At 37.0% G+C, this 23,126-nt stretch overlaps 1 protein-coding gene across 1 annotated transcript; it reads left to right on the top strand.

Moving 5' to 3' along the window:
- The first annotated feature begins 3,211 nt into the window (after positions 1-3,211).
- Positions 3,212-8,375, top strand: LOC122046939 (probable protein phosphatase 2C 3). The gene is made up of 8 exons (XM_042607898.1): positions 3,212-3,574; positions 5,531-5,702; positions 5,797-5,950; positions 6,036-6,099; positions 6,189-6,296; positions 6,528-6,653; positions 6,809-7,041; positions 7,925-8,375. Exons 1-8 carry the CDS (start codon positions 3,314-3,316, stop codon positions 8,139-8,141), a joined length of 1,335 nt encoding a protein of 444 aa, XP_042463832.1. The 5' UTR covers positions 3,212-3,313; the 3' UTR covers positions 8,142-8,375.
- The last annotated feature ends 14,751 nt before the right edge of the window (positions 8,376-23,126 follow it).

Here is a 23,126-nt window from a genome sequence, read left to right as displayed (position 1 = left end):
TGTTAGTGTAGCTAAATACCACCTCAGTTATGTTTAATAGCTCAGTTAAATGCATTAGAGGCATTTAAACCAGCACATTAGTTTAGTTCAGTTTTATGGGACTACGGTCCAATGGGTGGGCTCCCACAGTCGCCTCTAGGTTCAGATAACCTAGAAACAGCATGTTATATCAGTTAGCTATAGATATCAGTATTTTATTTTCAGTGGCACTGTACTGGATTAGATATCCATTGGGTTAGACTCCCACAGTCGTCCCTAAGTTCAGATAGCCTAGACAACCCTGCTAAATTCGGGACTTGCAACCCCGGGTCTGGTAGGGATGCGCGCACAGCAAGTACAGTTGCCGGGCCCAACAGCATGTTTAGTATTTTCACCTATTATGTATTAGATTTCAAAACTCAAAATCAATTATGCTAGTTGAGTTTGTTTCCAGTTACAGATTTAGTTTCAGTTAGTTTAGCTTATGTTCAGTTCAGTGTTTTATTGCTTGCTACGCTATGATTCAGTGTTCATGCCATGCTTATGTGTTATGCTTTATGATTTCAGTATACCATGACTTAGCAAGTTCAGTGCATATTTTCAAATAGCATGCTTTAAAAACCATATTGCACCGAATGCATGTTTTTGTGAGGTAGATGGTTTCTTACTAAGCTTGTTAGCTTACAGATACTACTTTTCTTATACTGCAGATAAAGGTAAAGGAAAAGTGGACTAGCAGTGGAGGCTGGAGGTCAATGCAGATGAGGATGTGTGTGTATGGAACTGGAATCAAAGGTCCTTAGGGGACATAGCAAATGGAGCATTAGACTCTTTAGCATTTACTTTAGCATTTTATTTATTGATTTTGGTTTCCATGTTCTAGGCACTTTTAGTTATGTGTTGCCATGAATTCCTAAACTATGCCCTATGTTAAGTCAGATTGCTAGTTTATGTCGTTGGAATGTTATTATATGTTGTTAGAATAGTTATGATGCATTAGTTAGGTGTTAAGTGGGGTTTTGGCACGCCAAAGTGCTGAAATCCGAGTCCCCTGGTGAAATCAGACTCTGATCAGTCTCCCGACCGATCAGCCGACCGATCCAGCGCGATACAGTAGCGTTCCAGGAGACCTCAGGTGCCTGGATCGGTCAGCCGACCGATCCAGACATACCTGGATCGGTCAGCCGACCGATCCAGACATACCTGGATCGGTCTGACCGACCGATCCAGCCACACCTGGATCGGTCTGCCGACCGATCCAGTCGGGAACAGAACGTTTCCCAGCTCCGATCGATCCACGGACCGATCCAACCAAGAGCAATCGATACAGTCCAGCTCGGATCGATTGGGAAGCTCAGGTTTCGTCCAAGAAACTTATCAGTCCAGCTCGTTGACCGTAGGGGATGTAGGATACACCAGGTATCCCTTAGATCATCTCCCTTAGCACAGGTAGAACCAATAACATGTATTAGGTCAGATATCAGTAGCAAAAGAAAAAAAAACTCAAATTAGATCAGTTTTCCGCGCAGCTTAGCACAGTAACCGTAGCGATTCGCCTTACAGCCTAGTAGTGGAAGGTGGGTCGTTACAAAGGGGCCACTGCTTCGCCATGCAACAAGCGGTCACTTCGCGTGCGGTCGCACGCGAGGGGGCCGTTGCCTCAGTCAGAGTCGTAACTTCCATTAGACCAGAGAGGCAATCGTCTCATGGCCCAGCCCAATGAAGGGTCCATTTTTTTTAATTATACTAAAAAAATGAGAGACATGGATCCTAAATGGTCGTTAAACCTATTCTCACGGCTCTGAGGCACATACTGGCGCATGCCTCTTCTTTGCATGCAATTTCTTCTCTGATGTTGCTCTTCTTTGCACGTGATTTCTTCTTCGGCGTTCTTTCTATCAAGGCACGGATCCAAGGAACAAGAGGTAATCATAATCTTCTTCTTCAACCATCTTCTTCGTCTTGCAACACGTGACACTAATTGTAACCTAATCGTGCAACAAGGATCGTTTGTGCGACCTAATTGCGTCGATTCTCATAGTGGCTATCTCACTCGACGCGGATTGGCGGTTAACCTTTACTTGTGTGACATAATTGCGTAGCACAGGACTGTCGCACGCTACCTCAATCGCTTGTGCAAACTGCGACCTAATTGCATGGTGTTTACTACTTATCGTCTTGCTACTGCCTGCAGCCACCGCATTGGTATCAATGTTACAGGATACACTAAATGGACTATCAATGTTATCGATTGAGAAAGAAAGAGTTCGACGAGTAGTATTTATATAATTATTTTAAATATTTATTAACTTCTTAGTGATGTAATATATTTATTTTTAGTTTATTTATATATTTAGTATATGTGTTATTTGTAAATTAAACTTTATTATTATTTATCGTAACAAAAAAGTCATTTTTTAGTATATGTTTCAGGCCCCGTCGAATGCAGGTACAACTCTGTGCCTCACTAGGAAGCTGGCAGGTGGTCGATTCGTGCGGCCGATACTTGTTGGGATTCTATTTTAAAGAGAAATAAGAAATCTATGATTATCTTTGAGCTCCTCCTTACTTACTGTAGAGAAGTACTGGCTCTATAGATCATTCTTACTGGCTCTATAGATATAGAATGAGATAAATACAAATACATTAGATATATGGTGGGAATTAATTACTGAGGTTCAACCCTTGATATCTATGCCCTATGGCAATGACATCTATATGAAATTGTCACGGAAAATAGTCTAATGGATAATTTTCTCTTAAAAAAATATTTATATTGATATTTTAGATTAAATATCATTAAAAAAGTCATAATTGATCTTATTTTTATTTCTAATTTACCATCAATCGTCTACTAAAAAATTGTATTCTCAATTCTTAAATATTTTTTAAAATAATATAAGTGCCGCCGAACATTGCCCCGTAGGTAAGTTTCCCATATTAATTTGCTAATGAGCAGACCATCCTTAGAAAATGCTTCGCAATCATTATAAACTGCGCCATGATGACATTTCTATTCGAACAATTTTTATTTTGTTACTTTAATCAATCTCACTTTTGAATATTCAATTATTATTATTATTATTATTATTATTAACTTCTTCACTCAGTCTCAGGCTCAGCAGCTGCTGCAGCGCCAACTGTTATCAATGGTGGATTCGATTGGGCTTGCATCGGCCACCATTTAGATATTATTATTATTATTTCACCGATTTGTTTAAAGGAGGGAAGAGTCGGCATTTCCGCGTTGGTGTTGGTCTCGGTGTTTGATGATTTCCTCTACTTCTTCCCTTCCTCTTCCCTTCGCCCGCGCCCACCAGATCTGCGCTCTTTGATGCTTCTCTACCCGGCGGAGATGGCGGACGGGGAAGCGGGGGAGGGTTGCAGGGAGGGGCGACCTCGCCGCGCCGGGAGCGGCAGCATGGTACCGCTGGCGCAGCTGATCGGGGAGGAGGCGAGGATGGAAAAGGTGGAACGACCGCGCGTGCGATACGGATGCGCCGCGCAGTCGAAGAAAGGGGAGGACTACTTCCTTATTCGGACCGATTGTCAGCGCGTCGCCGGCGACCCCTCCTCCTCTTTCTCCGTCTTCGCGGTAGGCTCCGGATCCCACTTTCTCTTGAGCTGTCCTGTCTTAATTCACGAATGAATACAATTGTTCTCCTCTTTGGATGGGGTTTGGGACAAATATTTTGTTCATGGTCTACTAGGGAAGGGAAACTGCCCTAGTTTTGTAGTGGCACAACTCGCAGTATCGCTGCAGTTTATGCATACTTTCTTCCAGAACAGGAACATTAGGCACGATCCTTGTGAATTTGTTTTTTTGATAAAGCTACTACTTAATGCCTTCAGAATACTACATATGATCAAGACGGCTCCAAGCCATTTTAGGCTAATAAATTAAAGGATATAGGTGTGTTGTCTCAATCAAACAAGACTATGACCTCTCTTGATCCACAATAACCTTGCTAAATTGTTTGTGAGCGAGAGAAATACCGGTGTTCATCTCCTTAATTTTTATGTTGCCGATTTCTAAAAAAAAAAAAATCAGATCAGTCATTGTCAATAATGATCCAACACTGGTGATGTACATCTGTATCCGTTGATTTCGCCTACTATGATCTGCCACACTTCATAATGCTCAGACTTTTTTCCATAGGAACATTCTAAAATGGTTATTTAGAAAGGAAAAAAAATCATCATGAGATAGTTATCACTATTCTTCTCAGATAAGTTTAACATGATGATGTATATACATCTCCTCATTCTCTCTCTAAGAACACCTAATAAGTAACCCAAACAACAAACTTGATGCAAATATTTGTTGATTGGTCTGTTTTATGAGTTTATATGAGTACTCAGATGGATTTAGAAAAATAACTCAAATGTCTAAGATGTGCATTAACTCTGTTTTTTTATCAGTCACCAGAAAAATCATTTGGAGTTGTTATATATACAATATTGATTAAGATCTTATTCACAAACACATTATATATGACCTGCATTAATTCTAGGTCTCTCATTTTCTCTAGTGTTTTTTCTTTGGTGGAATGAAAGGTTCGGTGAAGATTGAAAAGATAGTTTAAGCACGGAGGCAAAGATCTAACTATTTGGTGATTTAATCTTTTGATTGTAAGTTTTCAACTAGTTCAATCTGACTTCATGATGATGCCATAGATGTTCCATTAACAAATAGAAAAAAAAAATATTTAAATATATATCAATTCTACATGAAAATCTATGACAAAATTATATATACATATATATCGTGTGAGTGACAACCAAATTGGCTGATCTATTTACATACAATCAAACACATGTTTCAATCAAAGCTACTTTCATTGGAGTTTCTTACAGTATCATTTTGCTCAGACCCATTGTAGCCTATTAGCTAAAATTTCAACTTCAAATCGATTCATTCTCAAAGCATGAGCCACATTCCTCAAAAAGAATTCTAGTTTGAAGGAAGAACCAATTGAGAAAAAATCACACTAAAAGAGATGTTGAGAGATAAGAGTTTTTTTTTACTCTTAGGGCAACATAATTCATTGGTGATGCTGATGAGTGATGACATTGTCCATTATGCTAGAGCCAGTTTATTAACTTTCTCATCACATAATCATATGCTGATCAGTTGTAAAATCTCAACATCGATCTCATTAAAGTTGCACTATTGTTTTATTTAGAAGGCCAATGATATCAAAAGTAAAAGGTGATTTGATTCAAAGAGAAAGGAGGTTGTTGATCTCTTTAACCTAGGATTTTTCTGTTTATCTTATTCTTGAGGGCATTGCTGTTTTTGTTTGTTTTAAATTTATTTTATATGCGTGTGATATATATACATGTGTTGAAGGATTGTTCACTGGCCAGGGTTTTTACTAAGTTATTCTCTGCATTATGAAACAGGAAATCAGGCAAGGTCAATGAGTATATTTTTCTTTGCCAATTATTTGGAAATAAAACTTTTTATATTTTGTATAAGTCAGATGCCTCATGCGGATTAGGCAAACTATATATTTCAATAAACTGATCTATGTTCATTTTATGTAAGGTCCTCGATGGGCATAATGGTAATGCTGCAGCAATATATACAAGAGATAACTTGTTGAATCATGTTATGTGTGCAATTCCTCATGGGCTTGGTCGGGAAGAATGGCTTCAAGCTCTACCTCGTGCTTTGGTAGCTGGTTTTGTTAAGACTGATAAAGAATTCCAAAGAAAAGGCCTGCTTTATTTCCCATTTCTAGAGATGTGTGTTTTTAGGTTCTTCTCTGCATACGAATTTCTTATTTCTATTTGTTCTATTTTGTTTTTCAGGACAAACATCTGGAACCACAGTGACATTTGTAATAATTCATGGATGGACAATTACTGTTGCTTCAGTAGGAGACTCTCGGTGCATCCTAGATGCACAAGGAGGGGTGGTTTCTGCACTTACTGTTGATCATAGGCTTGAAGAAAATGTTGAAGAGTGTGTATTGATGCTGTTTATTTTTTCATAAGCAGCAATTAGATGGTGTTTACTATATTTCATAGAAAATTATGTTCCTTGATAGGCGGGAACGGGTTACTGCCAGTGGAGGTGAAGTAGGGAGACTCAACATTGTTGGTGGCGCTGAGGTGGGGTTTATATGATTTTCATGAAAAAAATTCACATTGAATGACAAAATTAACATTTCATTTTGCTTTGGTGGCCATGGATAATCTAGATTGGCCCCCTTCGTTGTTGGCCAGGGGGGTTGTGCTTATCTAGATCAATAGGAGATATGGATGTTGGGGAATTTATTGTCCCCATTCCTTATGTCAAGCAAGTCAAGGTATTATATCGCTTCTAGTTTCTTTTTCCATTCATAAAGTACAAATAGACTGAAGACATCAATGCATGCAAGATGGTTCCATGGGTTTAAACATTCAACTAAGTTATCATGCCTGAATTCACCAAGCGCGCAACCTAGTGGATGCATGCTATTGCTGCTTCTTTTTAGTTCTTCTGGATCTAGATCCTTCGCCATTTCATTATTACCTAAAGATCTTTAGTTTTATGTCAGCTGACAAATGCTGGAGGAAGACTTATAATTGCTTCAGATGGTATATGGGATGCTCTCACTTCTGAAATGGCTGCAAACTCATGCCGAGGTTTACCTGCAGAGCTTGCTGCCAGACAAGTTGTAAAAGTAACTAGTTGTAAAAAATTTCCATTTCAATCTCAGATTTCTTCCATCGTCATTCTCTGAAATTAATAATGATTGGTCTTTTTATAATCAATAATTTATATGTAATCTTAATTAACTAATTTTCTACCTGTTTATCTTGGGTGATAACCAAACAGGAAGCACTTAGGACAAGGGGTTTGAAGGATGATACAACTTGCATTGTCGTCGACATTACTCAACCTGATCATTCAGACCCACCTCAATCTCCACCAAAAAAGATGAACAAATTCAAGTCTTTCATCTTCAGAAAAAAATCAAAAGATTCTGCTAATAAGCTACCTAAGAAATTATCTGCTGTTAGTATAGTTGAAGAAATATTTGAAGAAGGATCAGCAATGCTTTCTGAAAGGTAAGTGATCAATGAACCATATAGAGTAGTTTAATAAGCTTCATATCCAATGTGAGCTTATTCTTACTCTTATTTTATACCACTGCCGGACATCATATTATTGAGTTAATAGTTCTCTTATAGTAAAGCTATGTATTAACAAAGGAGTTCTCTTGGGATGGTCTAGTGGCTAGCGCATGAAGTGTTGCCACCATGAGGTCTAGGGTTGGAATCTCCATAGCCGAGGTAAATGTCTCCCTTATGCGCTAGTAACTATTCCAAAGGCTAGTAGTCATCCATGTTACCTCTTCCGTGTTGGTCCTGGGAGGGGTTGGCGGGGGTGTTGAGGGCAAGCATAGTCGTCTTTTTGCCACCATGTATAAACAAAGGATGTTAATTGTTTCTAAAATGTATCTACCCCTATCATGTCCTTATGTTTAGCGCGTTTGAGATTTAAGAAGATTTTTATATTAAGTTTATAGTCTCTGGTAACTGGCTGATTATTGATTATGTCTGATATATTGATTCATATATAATAACTTAAATTTGGAGGAAAATATTTGTGTCTTGGTTGAAAACTCACTTTTTGAAAATCACTTCATTTTTCTTTTTGCAAGTTTCTTTCAAATTGTATAAGGTATTAATTAAACCAGACCACGTATTACTGTATGGAGATGCCAACTTGATTTCTGGAGCAGCCTCTCGCAGTGTATTAGTTCTTTAGACCATTTTGCTGTTGCCCTGAACATATAATTTGATTGTGACAATAACGCAACCTAATACTACTGTTGGTTGGACTGCTTGGTGTATTGTTTATACACAATCGTACCGTTGCAGCATGATTTTCTTTTCAAAAATCATCTCCATACAAGTCTTGATTCCACTCTTTAATCGTGCTTTACAGACTAGGAAATGGCCCATCTGCAGAAAAAACATCCAATATGTTCACGTGTGCTATATGCCAGGCAGAGCTTGCTCCAAGTGAAGGTGCATCAGCTCATGCTGGCTCCATCTTCTCCACCAGCCCAAAGCCATGGGAAGGACCCTTCCTCTGCACGGATTGCCGCAACAAAAAGGATGCTATGGAAGGCAAACGCCCAAGTGGTGTTAAAGTGTTGTAACTCCCAGCTTCATCTCAGTTATTTTTAGTTATTGTGTATTCATTTGCTGCCATTTTTTTCGGCTGGCTGCATCATTATTTCATTCAGGGGGTCGAAGAGGCATCCATGTATCTACAAAGTGATGCGTTGTTTTGTTCTATGAAGATGGCTATTCTGTTTTTAAACTTTTGTCTGTGAACCAGGAGTATTTTAGTTGCTGTTAATGCGTATTGCAATTAATACTGCATATAGTTTTATTTTCTTATTGTCCCAAAATGTGAGAGTTACAGTGCCGAAATGCTTTTCAAAAATTCGATCCTTGTTGATATCTTCAATTTTTTGTTAATTGGATTGTTCCAACATTGTTGCAGAAAGGCATGAGTTAGGTTCTCGAAGGTAGGAATGTTGAATTTTATTATCTGAGTTTATTTGTAAGTTAGAATATGTGAATAAAATTTAAACCTTTTAAAATGATCTATCTTATGTTTATTGGGTTTCAGATTATTGGATGTGGGTTCAATTTGTAACCTTTTATCCAATCCGTTATCAACTGATTCCGGGGAGGTTTCCAATGGTTTAGAGTAATATCGACCAAGTTGTTCCTCATCAATAAGAGCTTTTCAATGTCATCACCTTCTAAGGTCCTTGGAAGACATTCTTCTTTTTTCCGCTGCATCTTCTTCCATAAGGATCATCACCTTCTAAGGCACTTGGAAGACTTTCCTCTTCTTTCTACTGCATCTTCTTCTATAGAACAAAGCCAATGAGACTAAGATAAGGACAATGACTTTTCAATCAGTTTTTTTGTCTTTATGTTTATATATTACTTTCTTGTGACATATTTAATTGATAGACTTATTGTCCTTTTCAATCAGTTCTTTGTCTTTATGTTTATATAGTACTTTCTTGTGACATATTTAATTGATAGACTAAATCTTCTTGTTCTTGTATTTCCTATATTGAGTTTTTCATGTTTTAGAATTCATGCGGCTTAGGTTTAAAACATGAAAAACTTACGTATAGGAAATACAAGAACGAGAAGATCTAATTTTATCAATTAAATAAAAAAATATAAATATAAAAGACCTCATTGAAGAATCATTGTCCTTGTCCTAGTGTCGTTGGTTTTGATCCTCATGAAAGAAGATGCAGTGGAAGGTCTTCCAAGGGGTTTAGGGGGTGACGACGCCAAAAAGCTTCTTGTCAATGAGAAATAAGAAACTATGTTAAGATTATCCTAAATCCTTAGGAACCTTCCCTTTATATAAGAATTTAATCTATTATCAGTTCATAAATGATAACAGATTGAGTTAAAAAGTTTTATATATTGAACCTGTTGGTTAGTCCTAGGAAAACATACCGGTTCCATTATACAAAAATTTTTGTACAAGTGTCGAACCTTTCCTTAAATAACCTATTGTATTATTTAGAAGTTAAATTAGGAATCGCAGACGGAACTTAACATCATTGATTCCAAATTTAACTTATATGTTCTTAATGGTTTAGATTTGAATCTCAAGCGGAACTTAACACTATTGATTCAAATCCACCTATGTTATTAATTACATTAAATATTAATTTTCAAAATTGGCTTCCAGGACTGCATGGCGAGGCACATGGCCTTCTTGGATATGGGAGCAACCACCACCGCCTAGACAAAGCCTTTTAAGGAAAGCTAATATTTAATTTCCTTAAATAACTCTAGGTTAACCAAAAAGAACAATCGAATCACAAATTCGAAAACAAAGAAAACACAAATTTGAAAAACTAATTCGAAATACTAGATCTAATGCCTCTTGTGTTTGGAATTTATATAAAGAAAAATAAACTAGCATGATGCGGAAAATAAATACTAGTAACACATTTCTTTGTGAACTTTAATGACCTCTTGATCTTCTACCGTATTCCTCTTCTTATCTCGGACGTTGTGTGGGCAACAATCTACCGAGATGAGAATCCACTTAAGCCACCTTCTTCTCCAAGCAAGATTCGGCCACCACAATAGCTCCATGAAAGAATGGGGTTCGCCCACCACCAAGCTCCAAGGGATGCTTCCTTTCTCTCCTTCTTCTCCAAGCTAGAATTCGGCCACCTTCAAGCTCCATGAGATGATGAGGTTCGCCCAATGAAGAAGAAAGAAAAGGAAGAAGAGAAAACTTCTATGGCCGGCCACACCAAAGAAAAGAGGGAGAGAAAAAAATAGACTCGTTAGCCATGAAGGCACCTCTACCCCCTCTTTTACAATCCTTGGTCTTGGTAAATAAGGAAATTTAAATAAAAAAACTTTCTTAATTCTTTTGCCCTGAAAAGGAAAATTTATTTAATTAAAAAATAATTTTTTCTTCTCACATTACATGGCCGGCCACATTAAAGTTATAAACAAGGAGAGTTTTAATTAATTAAAACTTCCTAATTTGTCTCCAGAAATTTATAAAAAAATTCTCCAATAATTTTTCCCTTCATGGTGGTTTGTAAAAAGGAAATTTTATAAATTAAAATCTTTCTTTTAAACATGTGGATAAAAAGAAAGTTATCTCTAAAAATTAAAATCTCTTTTAATCTACAAATAAGAAAAGATATCAAATCTTTTCTTAATCTTTTGTAGAAGCTTTATAAAAGAAATATTTAATTTTTAAACTCTCTTTTAAATCATGAACATGATTAAAAAGGAAAGTTTTCTCAAAATTGAAATCTACCTTTCAATCTACAAATAAGGAAAGATTTCAAATCTTTTCTTAATCTTTTGTAGAAAGTTATAAAAGGAAAGATTTAAATTTCAAACTCTCTTTTAAAACCATGATATCCACATAAGAAATAATTTTAATAAAAATTCTTTTTATTTTCTATGTGACCGGCCACACCTAGCTTGGACTCCAAGCTAGGGTCGGCCACTAATCTTGACTCCATCCTTGGGTCTTGGCCGGCCCTAGCTTGGATTCCAAGCTAGCTTGGCCGGCCCCCTTGAGTTGGATAAGAAGTGGGTATGTGGTGAGTATAAATCTCTATATACAAGAGGCTACGATAGGGACCGAGAGGAGGAATTGGTTTTGGTCTCCCGATGAAATTAAGCTTCCCGTGTTCGCCCCGAACACACAACTTAACTTCATCAATAATAATTCATACCACTAAAGAATTATTATTGAACTACCGCACTAATCCCAAATTACATTTTGGGTTCCTTATTATTATGAGTGTGTTAGTCTCCCTATGTTTAAGATAACGAATGTCCACTAATTAAGTAAGTTACTGACAACTCACTTAATTAATATCTAAGTCCAAGAGTAGTATCACTCAACCTCATTGTCATGTCGGACTAAGTCCACCTGCAGGGTTTAACATGACAATCCTTATGAGCTCCTCTTGGGGACATCATCAACCTAGATTACTAGGACACAGGTTCCTTCTATAATCAACAAATCACACTATAAGTAACATCATTTCCCAACTTATCGGATATTTTGATTTATTGAGCTAAATTTCACCCTTTGATAAGTCAAAGAAATAAATATTAAATATATGTGTTTGTTATTATATTAGGATTAAGAGCACACACTTCCATAATAACTAAGGTCTAGTTCTTTTATTAAATCAGTATAAAAAGAACTTACCTTAAATGGTCCTGCTCAATACACTTAGAGTGTACTAGTGTAATCTATTAGTCAAGATAAACTAATACCTAATTACACTACGACTATTCCAATGTTTGCTCCTTTCCATCTTAGTCGTGAGCTACTGTTTATAATTTATAAAGAACTGATAACATGATCTTCTGTGTGTGACACCACACACTATGTTATCTATAATATAAATTAATTGAATATCTACATTTGGTATATATAAATGTAGACATTTGACAATGTGATTCTTATAAATATTTATACAAAAACTAGGCTTTTAATATACACTCCAACAGAACCTATGTTCAATAATCTAAAACTCAATAAACATAAGTTATATCATTTTAAAAGATTCAGATTATATTCATATATTTAACTTATAAATAAATCTACCTAACAGGAATAAAAAAACCCAATAAGGAATGATTTGGAATAGGCAAAAGATGAATTGCGCATCATTTTTCCTATTTATCCGGTCATTTATTTGCAGTTTTTTTTTCATTTCATGTCAAACTGCGTAAAACGAACTTTCCTTCCTTCGTAGCCTCATGCTAATATCTTGCACCGGTGTGACTCGCAGTTGTGCTCATGCGCTCAAGGTCCCCCGTGGCCATAAGTGAGGCAACTCATGGCCACTTTGCGATTGCGAACAACCTATAGAGGGTGCTCACAGCCGTGCTTGTTCGCCCAAGCTTGCTCACGGCCACAAAGGACCTCACAAAGGTTGCTCGTGGTCGTGCGCGATGCTGTCTCATTCGCAACCGTGCTCGTGTGTCCGAGGTCACTCTTGCCCATGAACAACCTCGCAAAGGTCACACTGCCTCGTTGACGCTCGCGAGGTTCAGCGAGGCGACCACGAGCTGCCACGAACTTGAAGTGGCAAGGTTGGTTATGGCAGTCGACTACAATCAAGTTTTCTTTCCCCTTTTCTTTTCTTCCTCTCCCGTTGATCCGTTACGAATATTTATCTTTTCCTCACTACTAATCTTCTTCATATATCTTTTAGGTAAACATAGCATGCGCAGTAATAGACGAATGTGTTTGGTAAGAGGTAATCCGTTTTACAATGTAATCAAGATTACATTACAATATTGATTACTTTGTTTTATACAGTTTTAAAGTTGTATAATGTAATGTAATCCAAATTACAAAAGGTAATAAAGTTTTGCAATCTGGATTACAAAGCCAATACCATGTAATCCGATTACATTATGAGGTCATCGTTTAACTAAAATTTAAATACTAAATATACGCCTAGTCTATTTTCAGCATCAACTGGTCACTGTTGTTGCTTCTGTCGATCGTTGCTGGTCATCACTATCGCCGGTCACCGATGTCACTGTCGCCACCGCCGTCACCACCGTTGCCCGCCGTCACCACCGTTGCCCGCCGCCGCCGCCGCCACCATCGCAGGTTGCCGCCTCTGACAAAGATCACAGGATATTTTTATCATTTTATAATAATACGAATTACATTCCTTATAAAAAATAATGGACACCAAACAAAAGAATGTAATCATCCTTGTAATCAAAGATTACATACATTACATTACCAAAAGTAGTAATGTAATCAAGATTACATTATATTACATTACAAAGTTTATTACATTACAAGCTTGATTACATTACCCCTAACCAAATGTAGCCTAAAAATGTTGGTAGTCTCCTTGGTACGAAAAATAATCCAATACAAGAAAAAAAAGTTTCCCATTTGCAACGCAACATATGGACAATAAAAAAAAACTACACATTTACAATAAAACATGCCCACACGACTTAAAGAATAGACTCACCAAACTGAAAATTACTGAGGAAAAAGTCATCTTGGACAAGCTTCTTGGAAAAATGTGAATAGAAATGAGTAGTAAAGGTAAAAAAATTTTATTGTGAATTAGAATTTAGTCCTATTGAGTATGGTGGTGATACAACAATCTGCATGGACATAATGACAGTATAACACTATTTAGGCAAAGTTGAGGTTAGAGTTGAACTCTATATTTTTAAAACACATTTGCCCCGCACACAGTGTTCAAGAAACACAATAATCATTTTCCAAGCTACAATGACTTTATTTTGCGATAGCAACACTGTACATCGCAAGACCTCCGAAGAACTGAAAAACTAAAGAATCTTTTCGAACTCTTCAAATGCAAGTATAGAATGCAATACTTGTTTTGCTTTTAATTGAATGAATGAAATGACAAAGTGGGGGGCTTATTTATACTTTGTAAAAGATTAGAAGAACCTCTTGGTTCAATCAAATATCATCTAGATCGCATTCCTTCCCAAGGAGCATCCCTTCACTTTGGCTCATCTGATTCATCCATTTCGAAACTAACTGCTCAAATTAAATCACATTTGAAAGAATACTTTGTCTCTTCATTTGGATGAATCTGAGTCTTCTATTTTGAATTCAATGGCTGAGATTGAGCCATCTGAAGAGACACTTATGTCCTCTCATTTGGATGAATCTGATTTGTCCATCTTAATACGTCACCAATCCTTATAAGTGAATTTTTTATTCACACATAGATTGGTTAAAAACTAATTTTTCAACAATCTCTCACCCCCCACGTGAATGCAAATTAATGCATGCGTATATGTTGACATTAAAGGAGAGCCCAATTGAAAGGTTATTATATCATAAGAGGTAACTTGTAACTTTAAATCTTTCGTAGTAGAATACCATCAGATTTACTAGGTTGTTTAATGAACGCAATGCCTTGAACTACGTTTGTGCAAACCAAAACAATTATTCTTACCCAATAACCTATCTCACCTATTTATGGTTTCTTATTGTTATGTCAGTTTAGGCCATAGACCACATTTTGGATTCATAAGTGTTTTGTTAAAGTGGTTCATTTTCACACTTATATAAGTAACCTCTTATTAAAAGTATCCTACCATACTATGCTTTTTCAAGTATAAGAGTCATTAAAAGTTTAAAATTTAACCTCACCACATATGGTAGATAACACTTTTTCCATCCTAGGAATGAGAGGGGAACTAGTTCAAGTGTTTATATAAACTTTTATAATTTCATTGTCTCATTGAATTAAAATCTTGGGATCTCCAATCAACAAGATTGGGTTATAGGGTTGACAATTTCCTCCAAACCTGATGGAGGATCTGATATCCAACCCCAATGGAGGAGAGTATAGAGGGACTATCTATATCTGATATTTAACCCAAATACCCGATTCAATAATATATATGTGTATATATTAAAAAACAATTTCCTAAACTCACCAACTAGTTTTGTTAATGTTAGGTGTAGGTTGTATAGATATTTAATCTATTTTTTAATTTTATATATATATATATATATATATATATATATATATATATATATATATATATATATAATATGATGTAAATTCTAATAATTTTCTATTGAATGATGATAGTTAGATAGAAAGAAAAAAATTATTAATATAAAAATATCCGATCCTTTAATGAGTATAGGTATGAGAATGGATATCCGATTCCCGATGGATATGGGGACGGAGGATATGACATATGACCTGAACCCGACCCATTGTCATCTCTTTTGGGTTACCACATGAATATTCTGTTGGAGCAATCCCAATGGTCCGTGCGATCATGTGTTTTGGTGTTTGGGCAAAGGGTTTAAGTTAGGTTCACCCTTGTATTTGATATGTGTATTTGAGTTGTGCAGGTTTGCAGGATACACATGTGACTTAGGTTGATGACTTCGGGTCCGGTGAAGGATGGAGCATCCGAGGGACTGTGGACAAGGCAGCGAGGACAAGGGCCGAGGGAAGCGACTTCGAGGTATACGCGAAGGATGGTATTGGGGACGAGCCGCAGGCTTGAATGCATCGGAGGGACGAGAGCCAAAGGAAGTAGGCTTGAAGGCAAGAGGTCAAAGCTACAAAGGAGGCGTCAAATGAGTTGTAAGGGTGAGGATCCGAGTGCTGAGAGATTGTACTTGGAGTAAAATCCTAGTTTTAGGGTTTTATTATAGCAGTACTGTAGCGTTACTGTAGCAGTTGACTGTATGTTTTAGCAGTCGACTGGTACAGTCGACTGAGCAGTCAACTCGGTGCGAACAAAATAGTTCTGCTCGTTCGGTTAGTGTGGAGCAATTGACTGCTAGTTTTAGCAGTCGACTGGTATCGAGCCGTGGGATGTAACGGTCGAATTTCCACAGAAGGCAGTCGACTGGTAGGCGGGGTTTTCTAATCCGCGGCCTATATAACCAAGCCTTTGGAGCTTGGTTGAGGTTGACGAAATAGAGGTGGTTAATCTCTATTAGTAGTCTACCTGTGTCCTAGCTTGTAAAGAGTCCTTAGTGAGAGTTGTGGTGAGGTTTCTCCACCCATAAGGAGTTGCGTGAGCTAGCCGGAGGTCTTCCGGGGAGTAATCCACCGACGGATAGGGATCGTCCACCTCAAGGACACGCCGTGGAGTAGGAGTTTTATCTCCGAACCACGTAAATGATCGTGTAGCTTGGTTTGCATTCTTTCTTGTCTTTAGTTTAATTTCCTTTAGCTTGTTTGTTCTGTATATTCCGCTGCGCATACTAACAAGTGTAGGAAGATCAATCGATTTGGGGGCGCCGTCTATCCAACCCCCCTTCAAGCCGGTCGACCGATCCCCTACAAGTGGTATCATAGCGAGGCCGCTCTCAATTGGACTAACCGCTAAGGAAGCAAAGATGACCGGCTTAATTGAACCGCCAAAGCTTAAAGGTAGAGGCTTTTGGGACATCACATAATGGATGATGAAGATGAAGGTCTTCTTCGACACGTATTGGGACACCATGATGGTGGTCAAAGAGTCGTTCAAAGTCCCGAAGGACAAGAAAGGGAAGAAGTTCCGACCACGACATTGGACAGAGGAGCAAACCTCACGGTTAAAGGCAAACGACAAGGTAATATCTATATTAATTGATATTTTGCCTAATGACGTGATGAGCCGTGTAGGTAAATACGAGAACACCCACGATTTGTGGAACAAGATAAAGAAGGTTAAATGGGAAGAACCTATGCCTACACAAGAAGAAGAAGAGCCCAAGGAGATGGAATTAATGGCTTAAGATGAGGAGGAGCAACCGGAAGGTGACGAGCACTCAACTTTCGAAGAGGAGAAGGATAAAGAAATGTCATCCACTAGTGTGGATGAGGATACATTCTCAAAGGTTGAAGAAGAATCCAAGACAAGTGACGAAGAAGAAGAAGTCTTGGAAATCAACCTAGTGAGCACCTCCACCGAAGCAAAATCAAAAGATCACATTGTGTGTTTCGGGTGCAATGAAAGGGAGCACTACAAAAGTAGATGCCCTATAGGTAAGAAGAAGGTATCTCCTAAACTCAATTCAATTCATTTTGAATCTAATTTGAGTTGTAGGAAGAAGAAGGAGAAAAAGCACATAGTGTGCTTCACGTGTGGTGAGCGGGGGCATTACCACACCAAATGCCCAAAGAAAAAAGAAATCAAGAAGTTGGGGCATTTGAAGAAGGAGGAGAAGAAGTAAAGGAAGAATGGAGGCTCATGTCAAGGGGGGGCTCCAAAGGTAAAGGGTAAGGTAAACCCTAGTTTAAATTTGAAGTCAAATTTAAATTCCTCCATACATGCTAGGAATAATTGTTATTATTTACCCATGCAAAATTTTGGATTTAAATATCATGATAGGAATAGGGTAATTGTAGATCAAAATCCTAGAAGACCAATGCAAGATAATTATAGAAATGATAGACCTAAGGAGACTCAAGACATTAATCCTAAGAAGGGGAGACGCATGCCTAGAAAAATGGGTAGGTCTAGGAATGTCCAATGTGGACATGTTGATTCTAGGTTTAGGAACCTAGAAAGGGAAAATCAAGCTTTGAAGGCAAAGCTTGATAAGTTGGAGAAAACCCTAGAAAGATTCAATGTTGGATCTAGAGGGTTAAGTATGGTGTTGGATAGCCAAAGATCCAACAATGATAGATCAGGTCTAGGATACCGATCTAGTGTCTCCAAGGCTAAGGGAAAGTCGTATGCTAGGGTTGCATATGACTATAGCAAGGAGAAGTCAATAAATGGTAAGGGAAAGTCATTTAAAGGTAAGGAAAAATTAACCAAGAACAAGGTGTCCAAGGTTAAAAAGATAAGGTTTGTAGGCCAAGTGTCACCGGAAGTGCACCAATGTGGCCTAGCCATTGTGGATGAGTCACCTAGGGAGGTGGCTAAGGTTAAGAGTTCTAGGGGGAGCTCAAAGAGTCAATTTGGGACTCATGGCCAATGGATCTCAAGTGGGTTTTACTTGGGAGTCTAGGTTGTGTCTTGGATTGTGCCAAGTGGTTTGGAGACGGACTTGAGTCTCAACCAAGGGAACTGGCACACAATTGGGTTGTGTTTCATGCTTAGAAATATGACATTGGGGTCATAGTGCATGACATTTGGTTTTGGATATATAGATGTCATATAAACCAATGCTAGGGATGCATTGTGGGTTGGCATGGGCAAATACATCAAGAGGAAGCCAAAACTAGGACTTTAGGTCAAGGTTCTATTGAACCATTTAAGCTAGTTTTGGATTTTGTTTCAATCTTGAGATTGGTGATAGATACATTTTTGAATATATTTTTCCCAAGTAGACATGGGTAAAACAGACCTCTCCATAAAATTTAGAGATTTTTGGAGGTTTGTGAAATTATTGGTGTATTTCTGAAATTGGGTCAGAAATGTTGAAAAAGGCTGAAAAAGTGTGCCAGTCGACTGCTAGTTTTAGCAATCGACTGCACCAGTTGACTGCATGTTTTAGCAATCAACTGGCAGTGAACAGAAGCATTCTGTTTGCTCAGCTAGTAGCGACCAGTCGACTGGTACTTCTTGCAGTCGATTGATACTAGCCTGAAACTATCTTTCAGCGCTGTTTGTGACTGAGTTAGCTCGTATAGGTGTATGAAATCCATGGGGGATTAATATATGAGTTTAGGGTCAATTTAGATGACAAGTTTTCAACAATTGGGATATTGTTGGAGAACTTTTTGGATGTTAGGCAAAGTGGGAGAAGTAAGGTTTAGTTGGAAAACCCTGAAAATATCTTTGCAATGGTAAAAATCATAGCTCGGGAGCATAGGTGTAGGGGGAGCCTTGTGATAGGTTCTTAAATATCTCTGTGGTAAAATTCCTAGCTCAAAGGGGAGCTTAGGTGTAGGGGGAGCCTTGTGATAGGTTCAAATGCATGTTGCATTGTTTTTGATTTGACAGTGTAAGTCCAAGTGTGTAGCCTTGGCAATGTAAGTTCATTCGGCAGTTTAAGTCCAAGTGTGTAGCCTTGGCAACGTAAGTTCATTTGGCAGTGTAAATTCAAGTGTGTAGCCTTGGCAACGTAAGTCCATTTGTTTTAGTATATTTATTTGCTATGTGTTTTCCCTAACTTAAACGTATTGCCAAACATCAAAAAGAGGAAGATTGTTAGAGCAATCCCAATGGTCCGTGCGATCATGTGTTTTGGTGTTTGAGCAAAGGGTTTAAGTTAGGTTCACCCTTGTATTTGATATGTGTATTTGAGTTGTGCAGGTTTGCAGGATACACATGTGACTCAGGTCGATGGCTTCGGGTCCGGTGAAGGATGGAGCATCCGAGGGACTATGGACAAGGCAGCGAGGACAAGGGCCGAGAGAAGCAACTTCGAGGCATACGTGAAAGATGACATTGGGGACGAGCCGCGGGCTTAAATGCATCCGAGGGACGAGAGCCAAAGGAAGTAGGCTTGAAGGCAAGATGTCAAAGCTACAAAGGAAGTGTCAAATGAGTCGTAAGGGTGAGGGTCCGAGTGCTGAGAGATTGTACTCAGAGTAAAATCCTAGTTTTAGGGTTTTATTGTAGCAGTACTGTAGCGTTACTGTAGCAGTACTGTAGTAGTTGACTACATGTTTTAGCAGTCAACTGGGTGCGAACAAAATGGTTCTGTTCGTTCGGTTAGTGTGAAGCAGTCGACTGCTAGTTTTAGCAGTCGACTGGTATCGAGCCGTTGGGATGTAACGGTCGAATTTCCACAGAGGGCAGTCGATTGGTAGGCGGGGTTTTCTAATCCGCGACCTATATAACCAAGCCTTGGGAGCTTGATTGAGGTTGACGAAATAGAGGTGGTTAATCTCTATTAGTAGTCTACCTGTGCCCTAGCTTGTAAAGAGTCCTTAGTGAGAGTTGTGGTGAGGTTTCTCCACCCCAAGGAGCTACGTGAGCTAGCCGGAGGTCTTCCGGGGAGTAATCCACCGACGAATAGGGATCGTCCACCTCAAGGACACGCTGTGGAGTAGGAGCTTTATCTCCGAACCACGTAAATTTTCGTGTAACTTGGTTTGCATTCTTTCTTGTCTTTAGTTTAATTTCCTTTAGCTTGTTTGTTTTGTATATTCCGTTGCGCATACTAACAAGTGTAGGAAGATCAATCGATTTGGGGGTGCCGTCTATCCAACCCCCCTTCAAGCCGGTCGACTGATCCCCTACATATTCTTATTTGTAGATTTTTTTTTTCCTTTCGAGACGATCTAGGGGTTAACCCATGAGGTATTGCCACCATGAGGTCGAGGTAAATACCTCCCTTATGTGCTAGTCATTATTTTAAAAGGCCAGTAGCCACCCATGATTTACCTCCTCCGTGTTGACCTTGGGATGAGTTGGCGGGGGCGCTGGGGGCGAGCATATTCGCCTTTTGCTACCTTGTTTGTAGATTTTTTTTTAATCTCATTCCTCTTGATGTGTAGTATATTTGAACTTTATTCAAATTTTTTATAAACGGATCTGCCAAATTATTTTTCAATTTGACATAATTAATAGAGATAACTTCATTTGAGATCAACTGCTTAATGATATTGCATCTTCGATGAATATATTATGACTTACCATTATAAATGCTATTTTGTGTCATTGCAATTGTTGATTGATTTCACAATGTATCAACATAGCAGACACTGGCTTTACCCAACATGAGATATCCTCCAAGAAGTTACGAAGTCATTCGACTTCTTTTGCGACTTTATCTAAGAATATAAACTTAGATTTCATAGTTAAATGAATTATACATGTTGGCTTCATGAATTTCCATGATACTGCTCCACCATCAATGATAACTACATATCCACTAATGGATTTATAGTCTTTTATATCATATATCAAATTTACATCACAATAGTCTTCTAGTACAGCTGGTCATCATTTGGATTACTTGTAAATCTACTTAATTTGTTTATCAAATAGGAAATATCTGGACATGTGCAGTTAGGATATACATCAAATTGTCAATTATCTTTGAATATTTCAATTGGGATACAAGTTCAACATAGTTCTTAGCCAAATGCAAGCTCTTAAGTCCATCAATGTTTTTACAGAGGAAAGATCATATGCATTAAATTTTCTTAACACTATCTCAATATAATAAAACTATAAAAGGAAAATTCCTTCTAATGTCTTAATGATCTTAATCCTAAGTATAATATCTGCTATACTTATATCTTTCATATTAAGTTCTTTATCAACATTTTCTTAGTAGTCATGATTATATCATGATTACTCCCTATGATGAGCATATTATCTACATATAAGTAGACGATGACAAACGAGTCAGGCATGCTTTTGATATATATATATATATATATATATATATATATATATATATATATATATATATATATATATATATATATATATATATATATATATATATATATATATATATATTTGTCACACTTGTTGATTTTAAATGCATTTGACATTATTTTTTATCAAATTTCTTATGTTATTATTTTAATGCTTGTTTTAGCTCGTATAGTGCCTTCACGAATCTGCACACTTTATTTTCTTATCATGGAGCTACAAGCCTTTTAGGTGACTATATATATATTTCTTCATTTAATTCACCATTTAGAAATGTCATTTTCAAATCCATTTGATGTATTTCAAGGTTCTATAATATAGCAATAACAATGAGTATTTGAATGGATGTGATCCTTATTACTGGTGAATATGTATTGAAGAAGTCAAGATCTTCTTTTTTTGAATCCCTTACCTCTAGTCTTGTCATGTATTTGTCAATAGTGCCATTAACCTTATATTTCTTCTTTAGGATCGATTTACATTCTAAAAGCTTGATTTCCACAAATTCCCATGTATAATTTTGCATGATAGAATCTATTTCACTATTAATAACTTCTTTCCAAAAAAGAGTTTCAGGATTTGATAAAACTTCGCTTATTGTCCTTGGTTCATTTTCTATCATATAAGTCATAAAATTATGACCAAATGATTTTACTAATTTGACCCTTTTACTACACTTGGTTCTTCATGATTTCCAAGATTATATCCAATAAAAATGTAATTAATTATCTTTAGTCCTATCTTGATTTATTTTAGCTTAGACACTTCCACCTTAGCCAAATACCTTCACACTTTTAGAAATTTATGGGACGACTTATGACCATTCTATAACTCATAAGGAATTTTATCTTTCTTTTTGTGATATATTTTATTGATAATTTATGATTTACCGATAAAATAACTTCCCTTACAAATCCTAGAATAAGCCTAAACTATTAACATAACATTTATTATTTCTTTAAAAGTTTGATTCTTATGCTTGACAATGCCATTTGATTGAGGAGGGTAACATATACAACTACAGGAAAAAGCAGGATTACTGACCAATAGAAATGGTCGGCAATACCCTTTTTTTGGCATGTAATATGTGTTACTGGCCAAAAAAATTTCATCGGGGTTTGACCGGTAATCCTTGTATGTTCCCCATCTATTATTTTGGCTAATAATTTATTTAAAAACATATTGGCCAAACAAATGACTGATAATTATTTAAAAAATAATAACCAAATATATATTAGGCCCATATTTTTTAAAAAATAATAATAACCAATATATATTTGATTTATTTTTTCAATAAATATAAATATATATTTGACTCATAATTTTACTTAAATTATCTATCAAAATATATTGGACTCCTAAATTTAAAAAAAAATATTGTTGTTAATTTATTAATTTATCTCTGCAAAATTATATATATATATATATATATATATATATATATATATATATATATATATATATATATTTAAAATAATTAAATACATAAAACAAGATTAATACCATCCATACAAAGATAAAGTAAAAAAAAAAACAAGATTAATACAATCTGTAGAGGATAAAGTAAGTCCCTAGGGCGTAGCACAGTTGGAGGCACATGGTCTTATGACCGAGAGGTCCAGGATTCGATCCTCAGGGTGTCACAATCTGAGGTTAACGTCTCTGCCATGCGCTTTCAACTATGTACATATATTTACCTCCCTCAATATCCGTAGGACCGACTCTAAGGGGGTCGTTGATGCCATGGGAATGGAGCCACCAGAGAGAGGAGATGAAAT

Source organism: Zingiber officinale, chromosome 2B (genome assembly GCF_018446385.1).
Source record: "Zingiber officinale cultivar Zhangliang chromosome 2B, Zo_v1.1, whole genome shotgun sequence".
NCBI lineage: Eukaryota > Viridiplantae > Streptophyta > Magnoliopsida > Zingiberales > Zingiberaceae > Zingiber > Zingiber officinale.
The sequence above is the reverse complement of the archived record's forward strand: the minus strand, read 5'-3'. Positions and strand labels throughout refer to the sequence as shown.

Bases quoted from the DNA above. Each gene is read 5' to 3' on its own strand.
- LOC122046939 (XM_042607898.1), top strand. From the start codon at position 3,314: ATGCTTCTCTACCCGGCGGAGATGGCGGACGGGGAAGCGGGGGAGGGT. The intron at 5,703-5,796 runs GCCTGCTTTATT...TTTGTTTTTCAG, and splicing joins TAAAGAATTCCAAAGAAAAG to GACAAACATCTGGAACCACA. The intron at 5,951-6,035 runs GTGTGTATTGAT...GTTCCTTGATAG, and splicing joins CTTGAAGAAAATGTTGAAGA to GCGGGAACGGGTTACTGCCA.